Source organism: Physeter macrocephalus, unplaced genomic scaffold (genome assembly GCF_002837175.3).
Source record: "Physeter macrocephalus isolate SW-GA unplaced genomic scaffold, ASM283717v5 random_12, whole genome shotgun sequence".
NCBI lineage: Eukaryota > Metazoa > Chordata > Mammalia > Artiodactyla > Physeteridae > Physeter > Physeter macrocephalus.
The window spans coordinates 66,846-94,635 of NW_021145297.1; the positions used below are offsets into that span (position 1 = coordinate 66,846).

A 27,790-nucleotide genomic window follows, 5' to 3' on the forward strand; every position below is an offset into this window, starting at 1 on the left:
ATAAGAGAACGGAACAGAAACGGTAGACAGAGTGCAGATAAAACATGAGTCCCAGAGGGCCCTAGCCAGATGCATCCCGGGCAATCAGGAGCCTGGGATTGGAGACCCCACCCCTGCCATGACATCACCGGGGAGTGGGGTGGAGACGAACAAAAAGGGGGTCCCCCACCCTGGCCCTGGACTCTTGGCAGCCCAGAGTGTCAAGAGCAGAGAAAGGCTGAGCACTGGGCTAGGGTTGCCCAACTTAAAGGAACAGGCTCCCCATTCCTCAAGACCCTCTCCAGGCCTCCATCTCTTGTCTCCCCATCCCTATGACCTCTCCTTCTTGAGGCCACCACCGGGTCTCTTCTGAGGGGTCATTCTCTCAGCATGAACTGCATCTCAGATTTCTTCACCTACGAGACCACCAAGTCGGTGGTTGTGAAGAGCTGGACCGTTGGGATTATCAACCGAGCCGTTCAGCTTCTGATCATCTCCTACTTCGTGGGGTGAGTCTGTGGCCCTCAGGTCCAAGAAGGAGGGCTTCCCGGCGTCCTGTCCTCCCTGTCCTCCCCTCGGTGCTGCCGCCCAGCTGCCTGAGCTTCTCCCCTCTCGGGGCCCACAGTCCCTTCCGTGGGGCCACGTCCCAGAAACTGGCTTCTGCTGCCGCCATCGGGGATCTGGTCCCCAGATGCGTTCTTTTTCCCAGTAAATCCTCCAGAGTTGGGCAGTGGCCCCTATGCACACACCCCGAGGAGGGGAGCCCTTGCCCCTGCGCTACCCTCCACCAGGAGAAGTCCCAAGTGACCAGCTCCCCTCCCCTCTCTCATCTCCCCCCGCCCCAAGCCAGAGAACAGACAGACCCCACACACACACATCTTCCCATTCCCCTCAGTCAACTCTTCAGGGGTCTCAGAAAGACAGGGGAGCCAGGGAAGGGGAAGGGAAGGCGCTGAGACAAGGGAGATGGTGACGGGTTGACCAGGTGGATGGCAGAGGGGGAAGGAGACAACGGACCCGCTGTGGAATGAGGAAGTCCTGTCTGGCAGGGGGGAGATGCTGAGAGAACGTGGAAGGGGAGAAGCCCTCGCTCTTGGAGGGCAGGACAAAGCGGGGCATTGGGTGAGGCCCTCTGTCCCTGGGGAGGGGTGGGGAGAAACACGGGTGCAAATGCCACTCAAGGGGAGAGTTACTGCGGAGAGAAGTGGCTTTTCTGAACATGATGTAAGGACTCCCCTCAAGAATCCAGAAACACTCCCCTTTGTCAGAAAGCATAAATTCCCTACATCTACCTGACTTTGTACCCTAGAACCCATCCTGGGAGTTGCTTAAGAGCCATCAAGGTCCGAACACCCCCCTCTCGGCCCCCACCTCTTGGAGGTAACCCGCTGCACACACCCACACACACACAGATAAATACGCACAGAGGTTCATGGAGCAGACGATGGCACGGGGAAAACACAGGTTCTGTCCTTCTTGTGGTCATTTGCATTAGGAAAGCTGGGCAGAGACCTCGGGGATTTTCTTTCCTGGCACGCGGGTCTCTAGGCTTATGATGTTCCCTGAGACAACAGTCCTGCGTGTGTGAGACAGGAAGCCACTGAAGGCTGTCGGCATTGAGCGCAGGGAAATCAAAGGAGGCCTGTGTGCGTGTGGGCGGGGCTGCGAGAGTGAGCCCGCTGGTCTGCGGGGCGGCGTAGCATGTGAGCGTGTGCCTGGGAAGGTGGGCAGACGTGGATTAAGGGATTATTTTTGCTCCACACGCTTGGCGAGAGGCAGCGAGCTCCGTTCGTGTGGGCGTCGTAGGCAAGGCTGCCCAGCCAGTGCATCTCTTGGAGATACTGGAGGAGGGATTCACGCTCTGGGGTAGGATTAAATGGCGTTGAATGAAGTTCCCTTCCAACTTGTGGTTTCCCAAGATGTGATGTTTGCAAATGTTCCCCAGCTGCATGTCCAGCGCCTGGGGCTAAGTTGGTTCTCAAAGGCTCCACGTTCCCACGTATACGTGAGGCTGTGGTTGTTGATAGCCGCGGAACAGTACGTTGGTCCAGGTGAGCGCAAAAGCTGCCTCAGCACGTTCGGGCCTGGCCTGGCTCCGAGGGCTCCAGGCGGGAGGTTGATGGAGGGTAGACACAGCAGGCTCCAGCCCCCCCACTGCCCTTGTCTCTCCCTCATCCTGATTCAGTCTGATGCCCCATCCTCAGTGCTGGAGCCCAGCCTGCTGGGGCGGGTGTGAGAGGCTCTTTGGCGTCTTGATATCCAACCCCATCGATCTCCCAGCCTGACAGCTCCCCGCAGAGCACTGCCTGGCAGTTACATCAGTGCAGTCTTTGGCCCAGCCCCTGGCCCGAGCCCCATCTTTACATGAGCCCATGTACTGTTAGGACCGCACGGATCCATTGTCATGAATGTAGCAAAAAATGTATCAGGCATGTCATCATGACAGGCATTAGGCACCGAGGAGAGAGCAGTCGGCAAAAGCAGGAAGGGTCATCACCCTTACGGAGCTCACAGAGCTAGAGACGGATATTAATCAAATCATCTCCACAAACAAATGTAAAATTCCAGCTGTGGCTCAGGGTTGCAGAAGGGCCGCACGGAGCGAGGAGGGCCACTAGTGCAGAGGTGTTTGAATCTGACCCTGTCGGGGAAGTGAGGGAAGGCTTTCTGGAGACGTAACATTGAAGCCGAGAGCTGAAGGATGAGTAGAAGCAGCCCAGGTGAAGGAAGGGAAGGGAGGGGGTTCAAGGCAGGGAAACCCAGCTCTGCAAAGAGAAAGAGCCTGGCAAATGAGGGGAAGACAAGGTCTTTGTGGCTGGAGCAGAGAGAGCAAAGGCGAGGATGGTGTAAGGTGGGGTGCCGTCACAGGCAGAGGCCAGACCTCAGACGCCCTCAGATCTTTCATTTTTACAGAAGAGTAATGGATGTTGATGGGAAGCTGCTGATGTGTTTTAACCTGTGTGTGTGTGTGTGTGTGTGTGTGTGTGTGTGTGTGTGAGAGAGAGAGAGAGAGAGAGAGAGAGAGAGAGAGAGATGGGAAGATTGCTCTGGCTGATACACCAAGGATTGGAGTGGGTAGAAGTGGATACAGGAAAACCTGTTAAGGGTCCATGCAGTCATGAGAAGAGAGATGATCATGGCTTAGACTCAAGAGAATCCGAAAGGATTTTTAGTGCTTTGATGTTAATGCTTAACTTGAATCTCTTCTGTATGAGCCCAGCCAGGTAGACCAGATGATCAGCTTTACCTAGGACGTATGTGACATGAGCCAACCATTTCACACAGCAACACACCACCTACTCGACTACACACACACACACACACACACACACACACGAGGGCAGGACTTACAGGTGTTTCTCACGTTCTCTTTTCAGGCCCAGATGGTAATGCCCAGTCTCCTCTGGGGGTGGGTCTTCCTAAGAGGCAACCCCCTTCCTGTATCCTGTGGGCCCCTGAGGTGGAGGAAGAAGATCCCTGGGGCCTGAGTCCCCAGAAGCAGCGGGCAGCGCTTAGCCTGAGGTTGGTTTCCAGGGAAGCCACCTTCCTGGAAACCAGCAGGGAGGGCATTCCCGGCCCTCTGATGCTCCATCCATGGGAAGGGCCTGTGGAGGTTGGTGGCGCCCCCGGCCCGTCCCAGACCCTGCTCTTCCTGCCCTGTTCGTCCCCCCACGAGGCCCATCTGCACGGCCACCCACTTTGATTCGTGATATTCAGCCTCGTGTAAAATCTTATGTAGCTCAACGTGCAAAGCAGTTAAAAGGGGGAGCCCCTCTAGTTTAAAGAGGGGGACGTGGAATCCCGCCTTCCCGGCCCAAGGTAGCCCCTGAGCCACCTGGACGGCACACCAGGTGCCTTATGGCGGGAAGAAGTGTTGAAGCCCCTCCTGCAGGTCAGGAGAGAGGAGTGGTTTTCATTCTTGTGTCCCCTGCCCCCTCACCGCAGCCCCGTGAAGGGGAGACCTGGTTAGAAGCCTGGCTCCGACACCAACAGGAGTGGAGCTTAGACAGGTCGCTTTACGTCTCTACGTCTCCGTCCCCATATCTGGAAAATGGGTGCAGGAATGCCCCCTCCGAGAATCCTGGGAAGGGGAGGTGACATAAGCCAGTGCCTGCCTGGGACGGGTGACTCAGGAAGACGGAGACAGTTGTTATTTCTCAGATTCCCCCGCATGTCCCCCCTTTGGCTCGGCCCAGCTCACACCTTCCTAAGAGACTGCTCTGCTCCCCGCACACACGTACACACGCGCGCACACACACACACACACACACACGCCCTCCCCGGCCTCCTCCCTGACTCCCGGGGCGGGGTGGACAGGAGGGTGCTGGGACACTGCTCTGGCCTCCTTCCTGCACATCCCACCTGCCAAGGAGTTGCCACCCGCCTTCCGCTCTATAAATAATGAACCAGGAACACGAGAAAACAAGTCAGAGCAGCAGAGTAAATGCCAAGAACTGAAGGCTCAGTCCTGCCCCATCTCCTCAGCCCTGGCCTCTGGAGACAGACTCAGTCCCTCTCTTCTGGAAATGAAGCATCCCCTTATCTTGAGCTGCCCTGATGATGTCCTCGGGCCCCACGGGGCCACTGAAACTCTTCCGCTTGTAATTTAACTCGGAGAGAGACAATTCTGACGTGGCCTCACCTCCCGACTGGGCTCAGGAAGGAGCCGTGAGGGTGGAGGAGGAGAAGGAGAGAGGCTGGTTAACTGTCCCTCGAGCCCTGGGCCCTTCCTCCCGAGACTCTCCTGAGCTAGGAGGCGCTGTCCCTGGTGATGGGGCAGGGCCGGCAGGACAAGGACCAGGGCCCAGTTCAGGGGGCCAGCTGCGGCCAGGCCCTGAGTGGAACACAGCTGGGGGCCCCGCGGGGTGGCCGCGAGCGCTCTGCAGCCGTCTGCCGGGGTTGGAACCCGCACGCCAGCTTGGCGAGTTAGCACGCTGCTCTGTGCCTTGGTTCCTTCGTTTGTAACATGAGGATAATAACACGGGTGTCTCGTTGGGTTGTGAGGAAGGGTTCAATGGATCCTCAACGCGTACAGCACTCCGTGTGCTGTGTTGATCATACGCTGATAAACAACCCTCTGAACTCTGCTTCTCAGAGTTCTGAATGTGACCAGACTTCAAGGACAGGGGCGGGGCCCCAGGAGACCATTTCACTGATCAACACTCAGAGGAGTGTCCGTTCCGTGGCCAGGCCCACGGAGGTTCCAGAGGGGTGTGTGGCATCTGTGGCTCCCACCCGGGTGAGGGCACAGCAGCGGCAGAGGTGCTGCAGCTGCAGCCTCCCTCCCTTCACTCCAAGGGCCCCAGCCCGGGAGCTGGTGGCGCTCTTTCGGATGACTTCACCGTTTTCCGTAAGAGCGATGCTCCCTTCCCTTCTGCCAGGACATTAGACGGCAGGTGGGATGTTAATGGAAGCCACACTCCCTTCGGAGACCTCGATGAAACCCCTCCCAGTTTAAAAACAGAAGAAAAGTGCTAGGGAAGTAAAGCACGGCCGACTTCCACGGAGGCGTGGCGTTCCCGGAACCTTTTACAGGCAGGCGAATGACTCTTAATGGTGCATGACTCAGAATGCTGCCTGGGATAAGGCAGCAACCGTAAAACAGGTGACAGGTTAGGAGCCCTCTGCCGGGCTGGCTGGGACCAGCCTTTCTCTCCCACTCGAGACAGCATTCAGAATGCAGGGGCCCGAGGGAAGCCCCAACGGGGGGATGACTCCAAAGCCTCTCTCCGAAAACGGAACGAGGAGCCGCTTGCAAACGTCAGCCTGTGTTCCCATAAACGTGACCGTGACCCGGGAGCTGCTCCCCTCTGCATCTACCAACATCGGGGGGCCCCAGAGGTCAGAAAACTCCTGGGCTTGATGTCCTAACCCCTCCTCATAAACTCCTCGGGTCAGCCTGCGAGCTGCCCTCACCGCTTCCCAGCCTAAGAGCCCCCCAGCTTTGTCTCCTCTGTGCCACAGTCTCCGTTTCTACCACTCAACCTCGTCTGATGGAGTTCTGCAGCCAGATGCCAGCCTGGTTAGCATCAGAAAATGACCCTAACCCCGCATTTCCAAAAGTGCGCTCCTAGATTCCCTGAGATGTCACCAGTGTTTCTCCAAAGCTGAGCATACGCAGCACTTTCCAAACATATTTGAGGAGGTTTTCTCGTCTGCACAGTGGGGACAGGGAATATGCCTCCCCACGTGCTGTCAGGAGCAAGTACTGAGGCCCCGCGTGGTACCGAGGCCGGGAGTGGCTTGAGCCTCGAGGGCTGTGATGGGTGATTTCACGTGGAAAGGTGGGCATCTCGCGGAAACGCAGAGGGAAACAAGTGATGTGTCGGCAGGCCCTTCTTGCGGCGGGGCGGCGGGGAGGCTTGGCGGCAAGAAGGGAAGGGGCCCCTCCCTGATCCACGTGGTCCCGCATTGGCTTGAAGCTGCAGGGAGAAGCCAGTACAGGTAAATGCCCACTGGGTGGCAGCAGAATCCAACGAATAAGATTAGAGGCCCCTCCTTCCTCCCCACCCGACTCCCTTTACCTGCCAGGTGAAGGCTTGGCAAGGCCCCTCCTTTCCTCCTCTGGCCCCTTCTCACCCGACCCTTGCAGAGACGGAGCCTCTGCGAAGCGCCCAGCTCCCAGGGCCTTCACGGACTTGCTTGCTGAACACCTACTATGTGCCAGCACCTTCGATACAGCCGTGAACAAAGCCTGGGATACACAGAGTCAGAGGCCTATGATCCTCTCCCTTCTCTGTCCAGATGCCAGCCAAAGAGGGAAAGACAGTGTGTTCTCAACAGGGATGAAAATTGGTTCTTGGAGAATAAAAAAAAAAAAAACCTCACTCTTTTTATGTATAAAGCACAAAAACACAAACAGTACATAAATGATATCTGTGGTGTTAAAATTTCCAGGGGGGTACAATTAGGGAAAAAGTCTAAAAGGGCTCTTTAAGGAGGAAGTGAGGGGAAAGGTGGAGAAACATGAGTTTAAGCCAACCCAGGGCTCACTCGAAGGGCCCATGCCTCCAGCACCCCCTGCCAGGCACCCCATGTCCTCTTGACGTTGACAGGAAGGGGACGTCTCCCAGCCTCTGTCTGAAGGGTCTAGCCCCTCCTCTGTTGCTCTCCGCCCCTGCTCTCCTGCCCAGGTGGGTTTTCTTGCACGAGAAGGCGTACCAGGTGCGGGACACAGCCATTGAGTCCTCGGTGGTGACCAAGGTGAAGGGCTTTGGACACTATGCCAACCGAGTCATGGACGTGTCTGATTATGTGACCCCACCCCAGGTAGGGTCCCCATACCTACCCCAGGGCGCTGTGGGTGCCCAGACACTGGGCAGCTTGAGGGGAGAGGGCAAGACAAGGAGAGTGCCGGTGGGATTCCCAAACCAGATTCTGTGGCATCAGTGATCCAGAGAGCCCCTTCCCCGGCGTCTGGGAGGCGCTGGGGGCTTGGGCCTGCCTTCCCACGAGGCAGCACTAGGTATCGGGGAAGCTGGGTTTCTCTGTAGCCCTGGCACAACTTGTCCTGAAATCAAGGGCAGCACACAGACGGAGCAGGAAGGGCCGGGTGGGTGGGTGGAAAGAGCCTGGCTTGGACCCCACCTCTGCCTTTTAGTAGCCCCGTGACCTTGGCCAGATCTCTTAGTCCAAGCCTCGGTTTCCTCGTCTGTACAATGGGGATAACAGAATTAGCACTGTTGCATTTTTCCTCTCCCTTCTCCTCCTCCCAAGGGCACCTCCGTCTTTGTCATAATCACAAAGATGATTGTAACCGAAAACCAGATGCAAGGATTCTGCCCAGAGGTGAGGGGAGGACAGCGTGGTCAGGGGGTGGGGTGAGGGTGTGAGCAGAGGCCCAGGGCCCAGCCTGGGAGCTGTGTCTGGGGACCTCCACCCTCCAGAGGCCTCCAGTGGGCAGGCCCCGCCCCCCCAGGGGCCAGCGCGGGTCCTGCAAGCACCCGTCTCCCCACAGAGCGAGGAGAAGTTCCACTGTGTGTCAGACAGCCAGTGCAGGCCTGAGCGCTTCCCAGGGGTGGGTGAGTGCAGCCTCTTCCCCACCCCTCACTGCCCCGCACTGTCAGTGGGGCCCTGGAGGCAGCACGTCCCCCCCAGGGCAGGGGCCACCCGAAGGGAGGGGGTGGGAGTGGGCCTGTTCCGTGTCACGCTGCCAGCACTGATGGATGCCGGCTGTGGCCCAGCCCAGCGGGGCTGCCCCCAGAGTTCCCAGGCCAGGGATGGTGCTGCAGACAGGTGTGCCATGAGTTGGCAAGTGCTGTCACGGAGGTACCGTGGGACCCCGGGGGTGGGGGGGGGGGGAGGGAGAGAGATTGGTTCCTGGCGGGTGACCCTGAATGGCTTCCCAGAGATGGGCCCTAAAGGATGGGTAGGATTTAGCAGGAGAGAGAAGCTTCGAAAAGGGCATTCTAGGCAGAAGCAACAGAAACAGCAAAGGCTCAGAGGCGAGAAAGAGCAAGCGGTGAAGGGGTCTTCAGGGAGACTGGGGCTTGGAACGTGTGACGGGAGGGCTGTCACCTCCCTCTGGCTTGTCTAGGGCTCAGGAGGTGAGGAGGGGAGAGCCCTGCAGGGCTAACGGACACCCAGTCCCTGGCCCGGCCTGTCCTCTCCCTCCACCTGCGGGGTCCCTGTGTGCATTGGGGGGGGGGGGCGTCCCTGATGGAGGGGTGGGGGGAGGAAGGGGTGAAGGGCCAGGCGTGCACCTAGCAGTTCTGGCTCCACCCTCGCAGGGATCCTCACGGGCCGCTGCGTGAACTACAGCTCTGAGCTCCGGACCTGTGAGATCCAGGGCTGGTGCCCCGCCGAGGTGGACACGGTGGAGATGTGAGGACCCGAGGGGGGCAGGCGGGAAGAGGACCCACCCCAGCTCTGCTCTGCCAGCAGGGGGAGCTCTGCACCTCTGGGCACCCCCAGTACTGTCCACTCCCAGGGCGGGCAGTGCCCACTGGGAGATGCTCCCAGGGAAGGTGGTCCCTGGGGTGAAAGCTCCTCCTGTTTCCCCTCTTCTCCCCAAGGCGCTAAGACCTCCTGCTCTCGCCCACAGGCCTGTCATGATGGAAGCTGAGAACTTCACTATTTTCATCAAGAACAGCATCCGTTTCCCCCTCTTCAACTTTGAGAAGTGAGTTCAAGCTCCCTCCCTAAAACCTAGAAGCAATGCTGCCACCCCACCCTCTCCCCCCACCCCCCAGCTTCCCGGGGCTCCTATTCCCAACCTCCCCAGGGTGGACCCTGGGGCCAGTTTCTCTGCCAGCCTCCTGCCCTGGGGCTCGGGACCCACGGGGGCTTTTGCTCAGAGCAGGGGAGTGACAAGCTGAACCTGGGCCCGGAGCTCGGACGCCCCCAAAGGTGGGGCCCGAGGCGCTCCTCCCTTCTCCCCACCTCAAGCCCAGTGTGGGTGTCCCCTTTCTCTTAGTTCGGCCCCTCTTCAGTGACTTCCCCATTTGCCGACTCCTGGCTGGGTGTCCGCCCCATACAGAGCCCAAGGCGGGCACAACAGAGGAGCCACGGGTAAAGACTCCTGCCCTCTGGGAGCCCCGGCACACAGAACCTTCTACGGGAGGGAGGGGTGATCACCAGAAAGGTGTCGGGACAGAGGTAGGGGAGAAGGCGAGTGGCCAGGAGAGCGGGGACCCTGAGGCTCCGGACGGCTAGAGGGAACTCCGAGGGCGACTGTCCTCGCGTTAACCCGGGACCTTGCCCTCTCCTCCCCAGGGGAAACCTCCTTCCCAACCTGACTGCCGCCGACCTGAAGACATGCCGCTTCCACCCCGACAAGGCCCCCTTCTGCCCCATCTTGCGGGTGGGAGATGTGGTCAAGTTCGCGGGGCAGGATTTTGCCAAATTGGCCAGCACGGTGAGGAACGGGCCGCTCTTCCCTTCCCTGGCCTGGGGGCCCCCCGGGCAGGGGGAGAGGCTACCGGGGGAGAGGAGCTGCCCGCGGCGGCGCCAGCCGCTGGGGACATCCCAGGCCTGCGACGGGCTCCGTGCCTGGCCTACCCGCGCCTGCCCTGAGGGGCCTTGTCTCCCACCCAGCCTCCGTTTCCCATTCCCGTCCTCATGCTTCACCTGCAGGCAGAGGCCTCAGATCTCCGAGAAGGTCTACACTGTGGGAAGGTGGATCTGTGGCCACTTTCCTGGGTTGTAAGCTAAGGGACTAAAGACACCAAAAACAGGATTTAGAGGCTCAAGGGCTACCACCCTTAACTGCAGAACTTCTTTACTAAGCAACGTGCGACAACCCACTCTTCTTTCCCCCGACCTCTGTCCTCCTCCTGGAGAATGAAAAGGAATCACTTGTGCATTTGTCGTGACTTGCACCCCCCGCAGCGGGACCCGCTCTGCTCCGACCGAGGACCGGGAGTCGGGGGCTGTGGGAGGACTCACGTCTGTCCCCTTTCTCCCTCCAGGGGGGAGTTCTGGGCATTAAGATCGGCTGGGTGTGCGACCTGGACAGGGCTTGGGAGCAGTGCACCCCCACATATGCCTTCACCCGGCTCGACAGCGTCTCGGAGAGGAGCAGCGCCTCCCCGGGCTACAACTTCAGGTAACCCCCGTCCCCTGGGACTTCGGGAGAAGGGGGCAGGGCTGCCCTAGAGAACGACGCTTCAGGCAGCAACGCACCCTGGGCGGAGACGGCCCCACTTTCTCCCGCTCAGGTTTCAGCTCAAAAATTAGGAAGGGCATTCCAGCAGTTGGCCACTCGGAGACGGACGGGCCATCATGCGAGTTCCCCGTCTCAGGGAGGGACCTCGTGGAGGCTTCCCGCTCCCAGCCGGCAGTCAGACTACAAGCCCAGGTCTCCTGAAATGCTGGGTTCTGTGATTCTGAGCCCATTCTTAGCTCCGGCTCTGAAGCTGTAGGTAGTCCCATTTGTCTCCTGTCCCTGAATTTTCTGAGGTTTCTCACTTCACAAAGCGAGAGCCATAGTTGGTATCATTTTACAAGGTGGAAATTGTGCATTTCTCTCCATAACCAGGAGATTTCACCTGAGTCACAAATAAGAATTACAATGGCCGTTCGTTTTGCAGTGCCTTTCCAAACAAGGACTCATGCCAGTCTTTAAATATCATCTCAGTTATATTCCCAGTGGCCTTGAGACATAAGGGATCCCTCTCTCCATTTTGGAGAAAGGGAAAGAGAAGAACTTGGGGTAAACTACTGGGAAACAGCTGAAAGCCCTTGAAAAGCCCTTGACCACCTCCCATCCTCACTTCCTTATCTATGAAATGGTGATGGTATCCTTAGGATCTTGAGGAGCCTATCAGCCAGTGTGTGAAAAGCTTCAGCTCTCGGGAGTTTTTTTTCCTTAATTTTTTAAGATCCTGAAGTTTCTGGCAGGGTCCTGATTAAGTACACAGTGTTATATACACTAAACAGGCTAAATTAGGTGAATAGGTAGGGATCAGGAAAAAATATGTATAAGAATATATTTCAGTTACGTATTCAAATTTCCTTTGTTGTAGTGGTATTATCTAATATAATGGTATCCGTAAGCAAAAAAAAAAATCATTTCACCTTTTTTCCCCACCTTTGTTTGTAGTTTTAAAAAATAATTATCTGCCCCATTAAGCTTTATATTTAATAGTTTAAAATATATGTGTATTCTCTGGAAAGAAGAATTTTTTAAAATTGAAAGTGCCTTCATAATCAACTCTAAACTTAAAAAAAAAACCCATAGGAAACAACACATATTTTAAAGTAGGTTAAAAATACTGTTCGGCTCCCTGGCAGAAACTGGCATATTTATTCAGTCAGTACATCACACTGAAATCAATACAAAGGATATTTGTATGGTGGCTTAAAATAGTAACAAATTAATAAAACCCTCGTGATCTAGAATGCACATTTTCATCTTCATAACTTCTCTCTGGCCATTGGGACTTCTTCAACCTTCCAAATAACTCATTTGGCAGGAGAGCTTATGAAGAATATAGCTGGTTTGAAGACCCCGACTCTTGGTCTCACACAGCTTTAGAACAAAGTCTTTCATTTAAAGAAGAATTGGTTTGGAGTTCCTCATTTCCAAGTTGTAGTGGCTTTGGCTGACACGCACACACACACTCACACACACACACACACACACACACACACACACACACACACACACTGCCCCCACCCTCTACCCTCTATCACCCCTAGGCACAGCAGGAGAGCAGGAGATGGATTGGGTCCTAGATAAGCTTGGGTTAAATTTGGAGCACACACACACACACACACACACACACACTGCCCCCACCCTCTACCCTCTATCACCCCTAGGCACAGCAGGAGAGCAGGAGATGGATTGGGTCCTAGATAAGCTTGGGTTAAATTTGGAGAGACAGGGACTTTCCTGGCGGTCCAGTGGTTAAGACTCCACGCTTCCACTGCAGGGGGCACAGGTTCGATCCCTAGTCGGGGAACTAAGACCCCACATGCCGCGCAGCGCGGCCAAAAAAAAAAAAAAGAGAGAGAGAAAATTTGGGGAGACGGGTCAGAGGGTCCCTAAGGACCCTGCAAGCTCAATTCCCGGGGGCCTAAAGGAAACCATCTGAGAGGTGTGGGCCCTGGATGACTGACCCCCTCACCAAAAACCTCCAGGCCGGAGTATGAAGAGGCAAAGCTGCTGCATTTGACCCTATGGTTTACGAGTGTCCAGAGGGCCCAAGGAGGAGCCTGGGCATGGGGGAATCTCTGTGGCCATGGCAAGCAGGGGGCTGTACCCAAGCTTCCTCAAATCCCTCCCCTGGGTGACCACCCACTACCTCATGTTGCCTTCAAGCTGCTGGCACCACACGGACACCCAAGACTAAGTTAAGATCCCCCGCTGGGGAGGCTCCAGGCCACCCATCCGAATCCTCGGTTAAGAGAAAAAGGGTCACGGCCAGGTTCAGCGCAGCCGCGGTGCGGTGCCTATGACGCGGTAGAATGTGCCTGCCCTGTAGAATCCCGCAAGGCTCCTTGCTAGAGGCCCGATACTTGCCGCCCCACGTACAAAGTGTCCCGTGTGCTTCGGCTCAAGGTTCCTCACCCCCTGCCAAGGAGGAGCTTCCGTCCCCCCACTTCACAGATGAGAAAACGGAGGCTTGCCAGTTAAGTAATTCTCTCAAGGTCACAGAGCCAGCAAGCGTGGGTGCCTGAACGCAAACCTGTTTTCTTGGCTGTTTTCCACCCCATAGGAAGGCTACGGTCATTCGCTTTTGTGTAGCCTCAGAAAAACACGGGCAGTGGGGTTGATACTTTCACCCCCAGTTCAAGACGAAGAATCTGAGGTCCCGGGAGGCTAAAAGGCTAGCAGCTGCTGGAGGCACCATTCCTTGCCCGGCCTTTTGTCTCCCAAACAAATTCATCTGCCTCTCCCTCTCCAACCAAGGCCAGATTTTTTTTTCCAACGTTCTGCTGTTGCCATTTGCTCTGGAGGGAATGGAATCATTCAGCCAAGATTCAGCCTTGTTTTAATCTGAAAACTCCGACATCCAGAGGCAGCTGGAGACTCTCATTTCCATCACTAATTACGTCTGCAGCTCCTTTCCAAATGCCGCCCCCACCCCTGAGGATCTTGAGGATCTTTGCCTGCAGAATCGGAGACTCAGAGAATTTATAGCTGTCAAAGACCCCTTGAAGATACCTAGACTAAGCCGGTCATTTAGCAGATAAGGAAGCAGACCCTCCAAAGGGGGAAATGATGAGCCCAAGGTCACGGGTGCACCTTAGAGTCGCCTTCGAGGTCATTTGCTCCCAAGTCCTACATCATCCTTGGCGATGCAGCCCCAGAAAAGGTCTGTCCATCATTGACGGCTCCGTTTATTGGAGAGGTGACCTCGTATTGAACTAAAACGTGTCTCCTTTCAACTCCCACCCAAAGCACCTGGTGCTGTCCATCTAAATTAACCTTTATTTGTACGATCTCCTGAAGGTTTCCATCTGTCCCTACCTGAAATTTGGTGGAAAGATTTTATTTGTACTCCTGGGTCGATTCTGCATGGCTCAAGATTCCAGGGGCCACTTTAACCTGATATTTTTAGGAAGCCTCTTTCCAAGTACCTTGAGGGTGTGCGGCTGGTGGGTTCGTCCACATTAGTCCCGGACAAAGTGCAGCATTTCTAAAAATAAGAACCGGCAAGAATCGCGAATTCCACGGTGCGCAGGGTGACGGGCCCCAGAGGCGGGGTTCCTGCATGGCTGGTGCACCCTTGGCTCACCAGAGCAGGACTTGAACCAGAGCACTGCATTCCCCAGAGTGCTGGGAGCAGGCAGTGTTGTTGAGGGAGTACTGAGTGTGCATTTGCCCACGAGTGGGTGTGGGTGTGTTTGTGAATGAGCATACGTGAGTGAGTGTGGACATGTGGGTGTGAGTTGGTGAGTGTGTGTGAGTGTGTCAGTGGCTACATGTGCGTCTGTGTGAGCGTCTATTAAAATAACGGTTATCAGGGGACTTCCCTGGCAGTCCAGTGGGTAAGGCTCTGCGCTTCCAATGCAGGGGACGCAGGTTCGATTCCTCCTCGGGGAACGAAGATCCCACGTGCCTTGCGGCCAAAAAAAAAAACTGTATCAGTCAGGGTCCCAGCAGGGAACAGATGGCACATGCAAACTGAGTAGTTTGAAGAGAGTTGAATAAAGAGACTGTTTCAAAGGATATAGGGAAACCACAAAGGATAGTGCAGTGTCTGGGGGCAGTAACAGGACGTTGGTGACTGTCCGAGTGCGGGGCCGGGAGGGGTATGGTCAGAGGAGACGCCCAGCACAAGCCTTGACAACTTTCCTTTGTGATATCGCAGCCCTGCCGTAACCATCGGAGGTCTCTGAGCCTTTCATGGCCCCTGGTGAAAGCACTGATTTCCCAAGGAAAAGCACATATTCATACACGTGAGCAGTTTTGCAGGCAACTTCTTTTTTATGAAGGATACTTTATTTCTACAAATAAGATTAAATCCATTCTCTGAATAATACATCCAAGCCAAACAGAGTAATGACATGAAAACTCTCCTCCCTCCCCCAGTCCTACTCCTTTTGCAGGAAGTTAACCACTTGGGCAGTTTGTCCATCTTTTTTCTCTGCATTTATACTCATGCAGCATAAAATTCCAGGACTCTGAAGGCCTTTAAGAGCTTATCCCTGGACCTCAGATTAAGAGCCCCTAGAGTTAAGCTTGCAAAGCCCTTTCACACCTATTTTCGACAGGATTTATAGCTCATTGTCTACCCCTCGCCCCCAAGGTAGGCTCAGAAAGATTTTGAGACTTGCCCAAGGTAACACAGCCTAATGAAGAGGAACACTGGTCCTCAAAGCCAGGGGCCTGATCTATCGCCATTGCTTCTAGCACACCTTCCACCAACACATGGCTTGCAAAAAAGAAAAAAAAGAAAAGAAAAGCAGCTCTAAGGGATATACCACCCCCCTACACTCCCCCACCACCCCATCCTGATTGCTGGAATGATAGGAGAGAAGCAAAATGGTGCATTTAGCAATGTCTGAATTCTTGTTCCTCCGCTGAGAGTTCCTAAGACAGCTTTGCTACTAAAAGGCAACGCAGTTTTGGATTTCCTCTCTCGGTGTCTGGGACAAAAAACACTCGTTCAACTGCTAGATGTTCCTCGTGCTGTAGGTGTTTCTAGTGATCGTGTCGTGTTGGAAATGTACCCACAGCAGCTTTCATGAAGCTCTGAAATTTGGCGTGTGTTCTGCTTCCATGTTGCAACATGCAGATCAGCAAGATCTTAGGCCAATTGACAGAGACAGAATTGAACTGCACCCTTGGCTTTGATCATTCTTTCTCCAATCTGGAGTTTTCTCCTTTCAAAAGCCATAGAATATGTGTTAAATGCAGCCATTTCCATCATTTCCACAGAAACATGTGAAGGCCCTCTTGGATGGGGCGTACTTGCTTGAATTCTCCCTGATCCATTTTCCCCTTCACCTCCTTTAGCTTATGGTGAGAGGCAAGGCAATTAGAGCAATCCTGAATTTATTCAGCCCTTGCTAATTTCCACGTCTACCCTATCTTCACAACAACCAACCTTATGGGTGGAAGATATTGGCTAACACGCGCTGAGCACTTACCTGTGAGCCTGGGACTTAGCAAGTGCTCTTTGTGGATTATCCCATTGACTCTAAAGAGGGAGAATTTTATAGCTGGAAATCTGAGGCTCAGAGGTTGCATTTATCTGCCCCAAAACCACACAGCAAATGGTGCTGGAGCTGGAATCCAAACCCTGGCAGGCTAGCTCCAGAGCATGTGCTCACAGCCACAGGTATCCTGGCAGGACCGGTACGGTTCCTCCATTTTACAGATGAAGAAACTGAGGCCAACAAAAAGATCACTGCCAGGATAAGACAGCTAGTAACCAGGCTCTCAGGTATATCTTCTAGCTCTGTGTCCATTGAGCCTTCCCTGCCTCATTAAAGATAGATTAATAGTAATATGTTAAATTTTTTTAAAAAGATCAAACAAACCGTATTTTAAATGTCTTCCTTTGAGGTGGATTAGATTCCTAGAACATGAGTAAATCAATATAGCTTGGGACCCTTCTCTAAGGGGAAGAGTCCCGCCTGCTGGAAGGATGTTGCCTTAACCCCATGCAATGAGTCTGCCAGGAGATATTTTCCCATCAGTATAAAATCAACTGTAAAAGTATATTTCAGCTGGCAAAATTACTTCCCAGCAGGCAAAAGCTTTGCTGAGAACACCACCTCCCTCACTTAGACGCCCAGATTCCAGGCCCAAGTTTTCCCTCGCAGGCCCAACCCAGATCCCCCAAGTTTGTTGCTGTTTTTCCTGCTGTTGTAACAGTTACACGTGTCCCTGCTTTGGGAAGGAATTTCCACCACTTCTTGGGAGATGGATCGTTTCTAAACAGATGTCTGAGAGCTTCCAAGGGATTTGAATGTGGTGATAAAAACCCTGCTCCATTCAGCTTATTGACTGCCTTCGACTACAAATGTCAGCTCAGCGTGGGGAGGCGCTGCTAAGGGTTGGAGCTGTCCAAAGCTGAATTGGGCTGCTTCCACAGGTAATGGTTCCCTCTCACTGGAGGTATGCAGGCAGCGGCAGGGAACCTCTCCTGGCTAAAGTGGGGGAGGGCTTTGAGGATTTCTTTTAACATCTAATTATATCATGTGCTGGGCTTAGTGGCTGACCCAGAGATGAACAGGACCAGTTCCTATGATCAGGGAATTTTTAATCTAGTGGAGATGGTAAACCTGAACCCAAATAACAAAAATGCTTATACAAAAAACATTTGATGCTGGGGCGAGCCAAGAATAATTAAGATGAGGCAGAGGTGAAACAGCAGTGTCCAGGCTGTGGGTCAGGAGACACAGGCGGTGGTTCAGGTCTCGCCACAAAAACTCGGTGTGATTTTTTTGACAAGTCTCATTCCCTCCATGGGCCTTAGTTTCCTCCTCTGTAAAATGGGTTGGTTAAAGGTGATCATCTCTAAGCTCTAAAAGTCTGAATCAGTGCATGTGGGCATCTGGGGAAGGGCTTCGGAAACTTGGGCTGCTGAACCATGCACTCTTATTTATAGACCTGTGATATATATCACAGTGGAATGTAGCTTCCACACTGCCCTGCAGCAATACCTCTGACAAGTGACTTATTATGGTAATTGACATTTGTAACTTACTCATTCTTTATCTGTTGCTGCTTGAGGCAAGAGGTAGCGCGTGTGCACGTGCACACACACACACACACACACACACACACACACACACACACACACACACACACACACAAGCTTCTCAGTACTGTCAGGCCTCAGAAGTGTTCGATTCAGTCCTGTGTTGGGGGCTTCCTGTCTGGTCACAGAACAGGTATCTCAGTGAGGGGCCTGGTGGGAAAGCAGGCTCAGCTGGGGTTTGTGAAGAAACTCACACACAGGGCCTAAGAACGTGGGAGCTGTTTCCACCCCTAGTCCCCCAGCCAGCGGAAAGGATGGGATCCTGGCCGAGAGCTGGGGTCCCTGGCAGGAGCAGCCACAGAGCAATACAGCCTCAGGCAGAACCACAGCGAAGCAGGGAAGCAGCAGGTGGAATAAACACCCCGCCTCTCTCCTTCCCACCCTCTGATCCCCGGCCAGTGCTGGCCAGGGCTTCCCATTAACCAACCCACCCCCCCAGAAACCCGAGGCAAAGAGGGGCAGGAATGTGGCCCGCAGAGGTCAGCCTTCAGGGGCCCACGATCAGAGACCGGGTGTCGGGATCGTGGAGAGCAGTCAGCACCCCAGGTGATCGTCCCCACTTCATTCAAACCCCCGGGCTCAGGGGGCCTCCCAACTTCAATGGCCATCCCTGCCAGTGGCCCCCTGCCCCCAGGCTTCCTTCCCTTTCCCAGCTCGGCACTTCTTCCGTCAGCCATACAGCCCTTGTTATTGCAGCCATTCTTTTTTTTTTTTTTTTTTTTCCCGGTCCGCGGGCCTCCCACCCCTGTGCCTTCTCTCTGGGCTCTGATCTCTCCCCAGATAGTTCTGGCATCATCACAGTCAGAGCCACACTCTGCTTTCCTCCACAGCTGAGGTGTTTTCTCAGGCACCAGCTGAACAAGCTCCCTGCCCGCCGCTGAGGCTGCAGTGAACTCTCTTTTCTGGATCTTCTCTCAGGGAAGCAGCAGTGGGTGAGCAGGATTCAGGAGGCCTGAGTTCAGATGCCAGCTGTGCCCCTGCAGGCCCAGTAGCCTGAGGAGAGCTGCGGTGCTTCCCTCCAGCCTGGAGAGTCTGGACAGCGTTGCCTCATGGTCATAGATAATATTCACAGAAAGCTGCGAGCCGGGGCTGTGCTCAGCCTTCACCTCCAGCGGTTCATGGAATCCTCTCTAATAAGCCTGCAGCTGTTGCTATATTTCCATTTCACACCTGGGGAAACTGAGATTCAGAGAAATAAAGCACTGTGCCCCAGGTCATGTAGCTCATTCAAGTGGCAAAGCCAGGATTCCAGCCCAGGACTGTCTCGTTTCAGAGCCCCTAAGCCAGCGACTATGCCGTGGAGCTGTTGTTATGAGGCCTCAATGAAATAATGGGTGTGGAAGTCTCCAGCCTAGCGCTTAGCTGGAGTAAGCGCTGCATGTATATTATCTCCCTACCCTTTGCCCCATTTCCCCTCCACAGGGGCTATTCCCACCAAGAGCGCCTACTTTCCCACCCAGCCAGCTGCCAGATCTAAATGTTTCTGCTGGGGAGAGAAACAGCCTTTGTTACCACCTCGTACTAGCTCTACCTGAAGAAGGGGGAGGAATGCAGAAGCCCGAGTCACTAGGAGGAAACCTGGAGGCTGACATTGCTAAGCTCCATCTTGTGAGAGGTGAGAATCTCCGAAATCCATTTATCCCTCCAGCAAGCATTTACCCCACTCCTTGCTGCACTGGGTAGGCCCTTGGGCAAAGAGAGACAGTGAGATCTAGCTTGTAGTCAATAGTCCCAATTATTAACTACAGTCTGGTGTGGCAGGTACCGGAGTAGAGGCCTGGATCCCAGCAGAGACAGGAAAGGTAGCCTACCTAGGGGGATTTTACAGCCTCAGTGCTACACTGGTAAGCCGGCTCTCCAGAGAAAAAGAAAACAGGGCTGATTTGTAGTGCTTGCCGATTTCCGTAGTGGAAATACTCCACCATGGTCAATTTCAAGCTAAAGCATGAAGTCCCTGAACGCGGAAGTGGGAAGAGAGACACACACTGGCTGTGGCAGCCAGGGCCCGGTGTACCAGCCACAGCCACTTCCATCTGGCTCTGTCCTCCACCCACCAGGGCTCTCTCTGAGCTTCTTCAAAACACCACGTCCTTTCCCTTGACAGGGCTTGCAGATCCCTCAGCCAGGAAAGCTGCCCCCGCTCCATCCTTCTTACCTTTCAGCTCTCCATCCTTCAAATCTCAGCTTTCACGTCACTTCCACCAAAGCCTTCCTTGACCCACCAGCCTCCATCCAGTATCTTGACTACCTGTGCTTTAGAATGGCGCTCTTCTCCTTCCTAGCCCTTATGTCTGATTTTACCTATTTACGGGTTACTTCCAATTTTACCTGTTTATGGGAGTGCATGGTTCATTCGTATTTCTCTTCCTCGCATGAGAGCAGAGCTGCCAATGGATCAGCAGTGCCTAGCACCATGCCTGGCATAGGGTAGGGTGCTCTAAAGATCTGCTGAATGTAGAAAAAAATGAGAGGCCACGGAGCCGGGCCCTAATGGATGAATGGGAGTTTGCACGGTGGAAGAGGGGAGGAGCGGGGAACAGAATGGGCAAAGGCACAGAGGTCTTGTCTATGGAGTGTGTTCGGGGGCTACAGGAAGCAGGTAGCGTGGTGTGTGTGCCGTGAGAGGGGTTCTGCAGATGAGGCTGGGAAGGTGGACCCAGCCAGGTTGGGGGGGAGGGTGGTATTCCAGGCCAAGGTGTTGAATGGAGGTATCATTCTCACCAACTCTACTTCCCAGACAAGAAGACCAAAGCCAGAGAGGTAGAAATCGGAGGATTTGGGAGAAATCAGGGCCCAGGCATGGGGTAGCTCAGCCCTTTTATTTATTTATTTGGCCACGCTGTGTGGCTTATGGGATCTTAGTTCCCCAACCAGGGATCGAACCCAGGCCCACGGCAGTGAAAGCACCGAGTCTTAACCACTGGACCACCAGGGAATTCCAAGCCCTTCCCCCCGCCCCTTTTTTTCCCCCCTGTTGCAAGAGAGTTTATTGACGATAAGGAGAGAACAGAGGGAACACCTCAAGAGAGAGGTGAGCCAGGCCAAGGAAGGCCCCTTCCCCTTTTTAGATGAGGAGGCTGGGGGTCCTTCTTCGTACACTTCATGGCTCTGCTATGCTTCCTGTTCTACTCCCACCTGATGACTCTGGGTCATTTTGCAAATGCAAAAGGGGCTCCCAGCTGGGGAACTTGAAAGAAATTAGCCAGGACCTAACAGAAACCAGGCAACAACAACAAAAAAACAGTCTAGGATACTGGCTAAGAGTGTGGGCTCTAGAACTGGACTGGCCTGCTCTGAATCTCATCTCCACTCACTGACTGTTGGTGGTGTGACCTTAGACAAGTGGCATAACGTCTCTGATCCTGATTCTTCATCTGTAAAATGGGAATTGCAGCAGTACTGGATTTCATGGGGTCGTTGTGTGTATTAAATGAGTTAGTAGGTGTAGAGCACTTAGCACAGTGCCTCGCACACAGTAAGCACTCAATGTATGTTGGCCATTATTGTTACTAATGTTATTATCTCCAGGAGGCCAGAGAGTGTAATGGTTCAGACAAGTCTAGATACTATTATTTCACTTTACCTCGATCTCAGGATAAGAAAGGAAAGGGACATGCCTTGAGCATGTACTATATCTGGGCACGTACTATATCTCATCTCATCCTTCCTGTAGCTCTTTTTACTCTCATTTATCAGTCGAGGTAAAAAGCTCAGAGAGGTTGAGTGACTTGCCATGGGTCAAAAAGCTAGTTAAAGACAGCCATAGAACCACACGTAGCTCTCCTGGACTTTCTTAGAAGGTTTAATCCTAGGAATGTGGTATCCTTACCCTCTCTCTGTCTAATCTTGAATTACTCCCAATTTTAACTCATTCTTTGTCCTTTAGCAAATACTTCTTCTCCCTGAGCCTCAGTCTTCCCAGTGATAACATTATAAGAGTTTGTGATGGTCAGCGTAAACATTGCTAACTGCTGTAACAAACAGCCCCCCCCATCGAGGTGGCTCAGCACAAAGGTTTGTGTCTTGCTCATGGCACAGCGCCCTGTGAGTCAGGGTGGGTGGGGAGCTCCGTGCAGTCATTCAGGGCTCTGAGCTCCTGCCACCTATGGATCAGTCTCCTCTAGGGCCTGAGTTCTCCCCTGGCGCTCTTCAGCACCTGGCCATGAGGAAAGAGAGGAGGAGGGAGGCACACAACTCTAACACACGTCAGCGCAGAGGTAACAGTCCTCACTTCCATTCACAGTCCATTGACAAAAACTAGTCACAGGGCCCAGGCTAGATGTGAGGCGGCTGGGAAATATGGTCCAGCCGGGCGCCGGGAGAGAAGATAACCCAGACCCTGGTGAATGCCAAGCCCATCTCTCTCTGCCACAGGGTTGGGCCAGATTCTGTGATCTCCACTGGCCACGCTGACTGCAGAAGTCAGGATGTCTGGGTCCTTCCCGTCTGCAGCGGGGGGGGGGGGGGGGGGCCTCCTCCCACCCACCAAGCGCTGTCCCTCCTCCTGTCCAGCCGGGCGCCGGGAGAGAAGATAACCCAGACCCTGGTGAATGCCAAGCCCATCTCTCTCTGCCACAGGGTTGGGCCAGATTCTGTGATCTCCACTGGCCACGCTGACTGCAGAAGTCAGGATGTCTGGGTCCTTCGTCTGCAGCGGGGGGCGGGGGGGGGGGCCTCCTCCCACCCACCAAGAGCTGTCCCTCCTCCTGCCCTCCCGGGTAGAGAACCAGTCCCTGCCAAAGCTCCTCCAAGGGTGTGTGGGTGGTGAGATATGATCTTATCATGCTTATTGCCTCTTGGAAGGCAGGTGCTGGAGGAAAACCAAGTCTGCTTTGGTTTTTCTCCCTGTTTCCTTCACATTCCTTCCCAAGATAAGTTTAGCCACGGCCCTGCTTTGAACGGCAGCGCCCGGGATGCTGACTTTTTGCTCGAGTCCGTGTCAGAGCATTTTCCACGGCTGCAGCCTCAGGCCGCGGATGTAGCCCTCGGGACCACGGTCCCAGGCTCTGCCCGGCCCTTAACATCCGCGACCCACCTCTCACCCTTGCCTGGTCCCCACCTCTCAGGTGCCACATGTCTCAGACAAGAGCCCTGAATTCTCCCATGATGTGAGACAGAACACAGACTACAGAAGGGCTTTGAGATCCAGCACGAGGGCTGCCTGTGGCCTTAACGGCCACTTAGAGCTCAGAGGCAGGACAGTTCCGGGTTAAGAGCACAGATTTTGGAGTTGTAAGGGTGGCTCAAAATTCCACTTCAGGCAAGCGACCTTCTCATCTGTCGTCTCCCCGTCTACAGAATGGGCCAATGGTGCCTTCTTCATGGGATTACCTGAGAGGCTTATCTTAAGAGACATGCGCGTATTTTTCTGGTGCTGTGTAGAAGTGGGCGTGGAGATGGCAATGGTTCATGCCTAGCCTCGGGGCAACCTGAAAAAGCCACAGTGAGGACTTGCTGAAGCCTTCAGTATCCCAGATACTTCTTCTGCAAACTTCTTTGGGAGAATTTTGTTCTGGGGCCTCTTCATCTTTACCGAAGCGATTTCCTTTCTGGTGTCTGTCCCATTCTTCTCCTGCTGGTGCAACTTGAGTTCATTGCATTTTGCCTTGGTCTGTGAAGCTCTCTGCCGCTGCCTCCCAGACCATACTGACCATATTTTTAAGGATGGTGTAGCTGCTGCCCTCTTTCCTTGTCCTCTTTTGTTCTTTTTTTTTTTTTCACCGCGCCGCACACCTTGCGGGATCTTAGTTCCCTGACCAGGGATTGAACCCGGGCCGCGGCAGTGAAAGCACCGAGTCCTAACCACTGGACCGCCAGGGAAGTCCCCCACCAAGCCTTTGTTCTTAGGGTTAAGTAGTTGCCCTTCCTCCGGCATCCTTCCCAGGGCCGCTCTGGGTTTTCCTCTGGTCTCACTTTCAGGAAGATCATCCTGCCTCCCCTGCCTCTCCGTCCAGCCGCTAAGCCCACAGGAAATACATTCCCAGCCCAGCCTCCCCAGAAACTACTTTCTCACCGAATAGTTTACAGCCTTTTTAAGGCCTTAGTCAGGTAACAGGTGCTTTACTTGGGCACACGGCTACAGCCCTGCCCGGGCCCAGGCAAGACAGAAGATGGGCCGCCCTCCTCCTGCACTCCTTCCTGACCCAGCTAAACCTCTCCAGGCCTGAGCTTCCTGCTCTGTAAGATGGGGACGGTAAGGGTCGGTGTCCTGGGAGGAAACAGTCCGTGGTCTCAAAAGGGACGACTGTGTGCAAAGGTGCAGGCAGTTTAAAGGAAGCTAGGAGCCTGGGGAAGGACCAGAGCGGCCACCACAGGGAAGCTGCTACCAGCTAAGCTGGCAAGGCAAGGAGAGGCAGCAGTGACAGAACTGGAGAGGGGTGCACCCTACAGGCCCTGGGCCTCAGGAGGGAAGTCTGCTTCGCTAGAGGCCCAGCAGAGGAACTGGGAGATGAAAAGCCCTCAGCCTTCTTCCCTCCCACCGTGTGGTTTCCTGTGGGTGCCTCCCACTGGCTGAACCCAGCTGGAGCCAGAGGGCAGGGAGGAAGCAGTCTTTGCTGGCCAGGCTCCCAGGCCCCGCAGAGAAGGGCAGAGACTGGGTGTGGAGGGGCAGGCAAAGTGTCCAACATGGGAATCGGGAGAGCACCTGCCTCGAAGGGCTGGTCTCAGGGGTCACCCTTCTCGCTAACAGACCTGCAAAGGGGGCCTGAGCACCCCTATTTTATAGGCGTGGGAAGTCAAACCCTGAGGGCTAAGCCCCATAAAAGGCCCCACGCCGCCAGCGAGTGGTGCGGCCAGGATTTAAACTCATTTCTGCCTGACCCCAAAGTTCCCTGGCAGCCAGAGCAGACAGTTTAAGGAGGCTCCTCCCCACCACAAATGACCTTCCTCCCCTGCCTGTGAGCTCTCCATTATTTATCCCCCTGGGCTCAGCACTTCATTCTCCCTGCTGGACAGTCTCGAAGGCAAACATCCCTGGGAGGGGCGTCACGTCAATCACGGGGCACTTCCAGGGAATGAGTTTCTCAGACGCCCTCTTTGTGCTGGGAGAGGCCTGGGACTGGCCTGGGAATCTCTGGGGGGTGGAAACGCTGACGGGGGGGGGGGGCACCGAATGAGACCGATATCGACGCCACACAGTTTCAGAGGTTTCTGAGTTCGTTCTCAACCATCCTCTCACTCAATCCTCACCATTTTCCTGGGATGCTGGCATCGGGAGCCTGTGTTACAGCTCTGGGACAGTAGCCCAAAGAGATGGCACTTTGCTAACGTTAGAGTTTCGCGGGGTGGAAACGCTGACGGGGGGGGGGCACCGAATGAGACCGATATCGACGCCACACAGTTTCAGAGGTTTCTGAGTTCGTTCTCAACCATCCTCTCACTCAATCCTCACCATTTTCCTGGGATGCTGGCATCGGGAGCCTGTGTTACAGCTCTGGGACAGTAGCCCAAAGAGATGGCACTTTGCTAACGTTAGAGTTTCGCCCGTGGTGGGCAGAGCCGTGTAAGGGGAAACGCACTGGCTTTAGAAGCCAAAAGCCAAATGCACTTCGAATCCTTACTGACTGTGAGACTACAGGCGGGTCCCTTCACCCCACAGGCATCTTCCAAATGGGGGTATGAACACCCACCTCACTGTGTTTGGTGAGAATTAAATGCGATCATTCTTATCAGTCTCCAGCACGGTTCCTGGCAGCCAGCAGCCCAGGCGGAGAAGGTACAGAGGACCAATTCTTGAACTGGGGCAAATCCAGCACCAGGTCTCAGCCAGTTGGGTAACCCTGGACCAGTCACTTAACCCCTGGAGCCTCATTTGAAAAAGAGAGCAGTCACATCCCTATCCCACAAGTTTGTGAGATGAGGTGTCTAAAGGCACTTTTTTAAACTGCTCTGTAAACTGCTCTAGAAACCACCGTATTTCTTCAGCAGTATCGACACCAGTGAGCATTTCCTGGGTGCTTACTTTGTTCCAGACACTATTCTAAACCCGACACATGTGGTTTCATTCCATTTTCATGGCAACCCTTTGAAGCGGGACTTCTGTATTATTCCCACTCACAAGTGAGGAAATCGAGTGTCAGAGAGGTTAAGCAACCGGCCCAAGTTGCACAGCTGACAAGTGGAAGAACCAGGCTTTGACCCCAAGTAGGCTGAGACGCCTGTGGAGAGGGGAGCCCCCGGCCGGGCCCTGGGATACCCAAACAAAGAGAACTGAAGAAGCTTGGAGTCCAGCTGGGCTCCAACTTTCAAACACATCAGAATCATTTAGGGAAATTATTTAAAAGACAGAGTCCTGGGCTCCACCCACAGAGATGCTGATTCCATGGGTTCAGGGTGGGGCCTGGAAATCTGCCTTATTAACAAACCCCCAAGGTGATGCCTGTGCAGGGGTTCAGCTCACCGCACAGGGAGGACCACGGCACGTGTCCCACCAAAAACCATCAGTAAGGGTTGCCCGGTAGGTGAGGGCCATAGGGCTCTAGAGGCCCCTGAATTTTCAGGCAAGAGAGACAGGAGCCCACAGTGAGACCCACCTTCCCCTCTGGCCTCCAGGTTTGCCAAGTACTACAAGACGGAGAACGGCAGTGAGTACCGCACGCTTCTGAAGGCTTTTGGCATCCGCTTCGACGTGCTGGTGTACGGGAATGTGAGTCCTTGGGCCAGGCAGACCTGGGCGACAGGGGAGGAAACCCGGACCCATCCTGGGCCCTAAAGAGGCTCCTCTGCGGGCAGGGTCCCTCGCTGGTCACACGTCCACAGCAGCTGAGGCCTGCGATCCACCAAGAGCCCTCCTGGCTCCAGGGTCTCCCCGGCTGGGAGTCCAAGCTCCACGTCAGGCCTCGCCCCGGCCCTGCTGGAGCTGTGCCCACTCACCCGGGTCTTTGCACACACAGGCTGGCAAGTTTAACATCATTCCCACGATCATCAGCTCCATGGCAGCCTTCACCTCTGTGGGAGTGGTGAGTGCAGCCCCTCTGGGTTCAGTCCGGAGGCCACTCAGGGTGCGGCCCGGGCTGGCAGGGTTTGGGCAAGCGGTGACCCTCTCCTTCCCAGACTGTGAGCCCAACCTCTTGCCCTCACCTCCCTGCTGGGCCAGCCCTTGCGTGAACAGCTCCAGTCCTGGAGAGCTCACTCCCTCCACGGCAGCCCCCCACCTGCTACAAAGTCCCCGTTTGCCACTGTGAAGGGGCGGGGGAGACTCCGGGGTTCCCAGACCTGAGAGCCCGGTCGAGGAACAGAGCCCAGCTGGCAAGGTGGGGACAGAGCCCCGTCCCCAGGGACTTGGACCCCCGCGGCCCCTCTGCTTCCCCCACCAAGTCCCCCCTCTGCACTCTGGTCTGGGCTCACCCCAGGAGCTGGGGGGCTGGGTTCTGGAGATATTCTGCAAAGCCCCTCGATGTTTTCCTGAGAGGAGCCATCAGTCAGGTGTGTCTGGGGGACTCCGCCCGAGCCCGAGGGCAGGCCTGCCCGCTGCCCTGCTTCCCTGCTTCCCGGCCCCCTGCTCCCGCCCTGCAGCCCCTCTGAGCCGCGCTGCGGTCCTCCCCCAGGGGACCGTCCTCTGCGACATCATCCTGCTCAACTTCCTCAAGGGGGCCGACCAGTACAAAGCCAAGAAGTTTGAGGAGGTGAGTCGGGGAGGGTGGGGTGCGCCCACGAGAGGCAGGGGGACAGGGCAGGGAGGGGAGCTGGACCCCAGACTCTCAGGGCACCACCTTCTGGGGGCCTCTGAAGGGGAGTTCATTGGGCCTCAATGCGTATTGGAGATCCCGACAAGAGGGGGTCTGGCCAAGAGTGGGCTCTGTGGCCATCGCCTGTGTCCACTCACCGTCCCCTCTTTGCTTCGGGGAGGAACAGATCCTGCCACTGGCTGGTGCAGGTCTGTTTGCCCTTGAGGTGCATGGGAAGAGTCTTGGGGTCACAGACTCGCTCTCGCTCCCCTATGACCGGACTGTGAGCCCCAAAGGCTGAGTCTGTCCCACGGGGGCCCATGGGAGGACCCTGCCCACAGAGCACGATCCTGGCAGCCCTTCTGCCTGCAGGTGAACGAGACCACGCTGAAGGTCCCGGCCTCGGCCCACCCGGTGTGCCCCAGCGACCAGACCACAGAGGAGAAGCAGTCCACAGACTCAGGCGCCTACTCCATCGGCCACTAG

General features: G+C 55.0%; 1 protein-coding gene across 1 annotated transcript; it reads left to right on the top strand.

Moving 5' to 3' along the window:
• Positions 1–369: 369 nt before the first annotated feature.
• P2RX3 (purinergic receptor P2X 3) lies at positions 370–27,790 on the top strand. The gene is made up of 12 exons (XM_007115874.2): positions 370–488; positions 7,113–7,248; positions 7,696–7,767; positions 7,937–8,000; positions 8,709–8,802; positions 9,023–9,100; positions 9,694–9,835; positions 10,389–10,525; positions 26,190–26,283; positions 26,531–26,596; positions 27,185–27,262; positions 27,677–27,790. The coding sequence occupies exons 1-12, from the start codon at positions 370–372 to the stop codon at positions 27,788–27,790; spliced, it is 1,194 nt and encodes a 397-aa protein (XP_007115936.2).

Excerpts from the sequence above, each read along its gene's own strand:
- P2RX3 (XM_007115874.2), top strand. The coding sequence starts at position 370 with ATGAACTGCATCTCAGATTTCTTCACCTACGAGACCACCAAGTCGGTG. Across the intron at positions 9,836-10,388 it reads TTGCCAAATTGGCCAGCACG|GGGGGAGTTCTGGGCATTAA; the intron begins GTGAGGAACGGG and ends TTCTCCCTCCAG. Across the intron at positions 27,263-27,676 it reads AAGCCAAGAAGTTTGAGGAG|GTGAACGAGACCACGCTGAA; the intron begins GTGAGTCGGGGA and ends TTCTGCCTGCAG.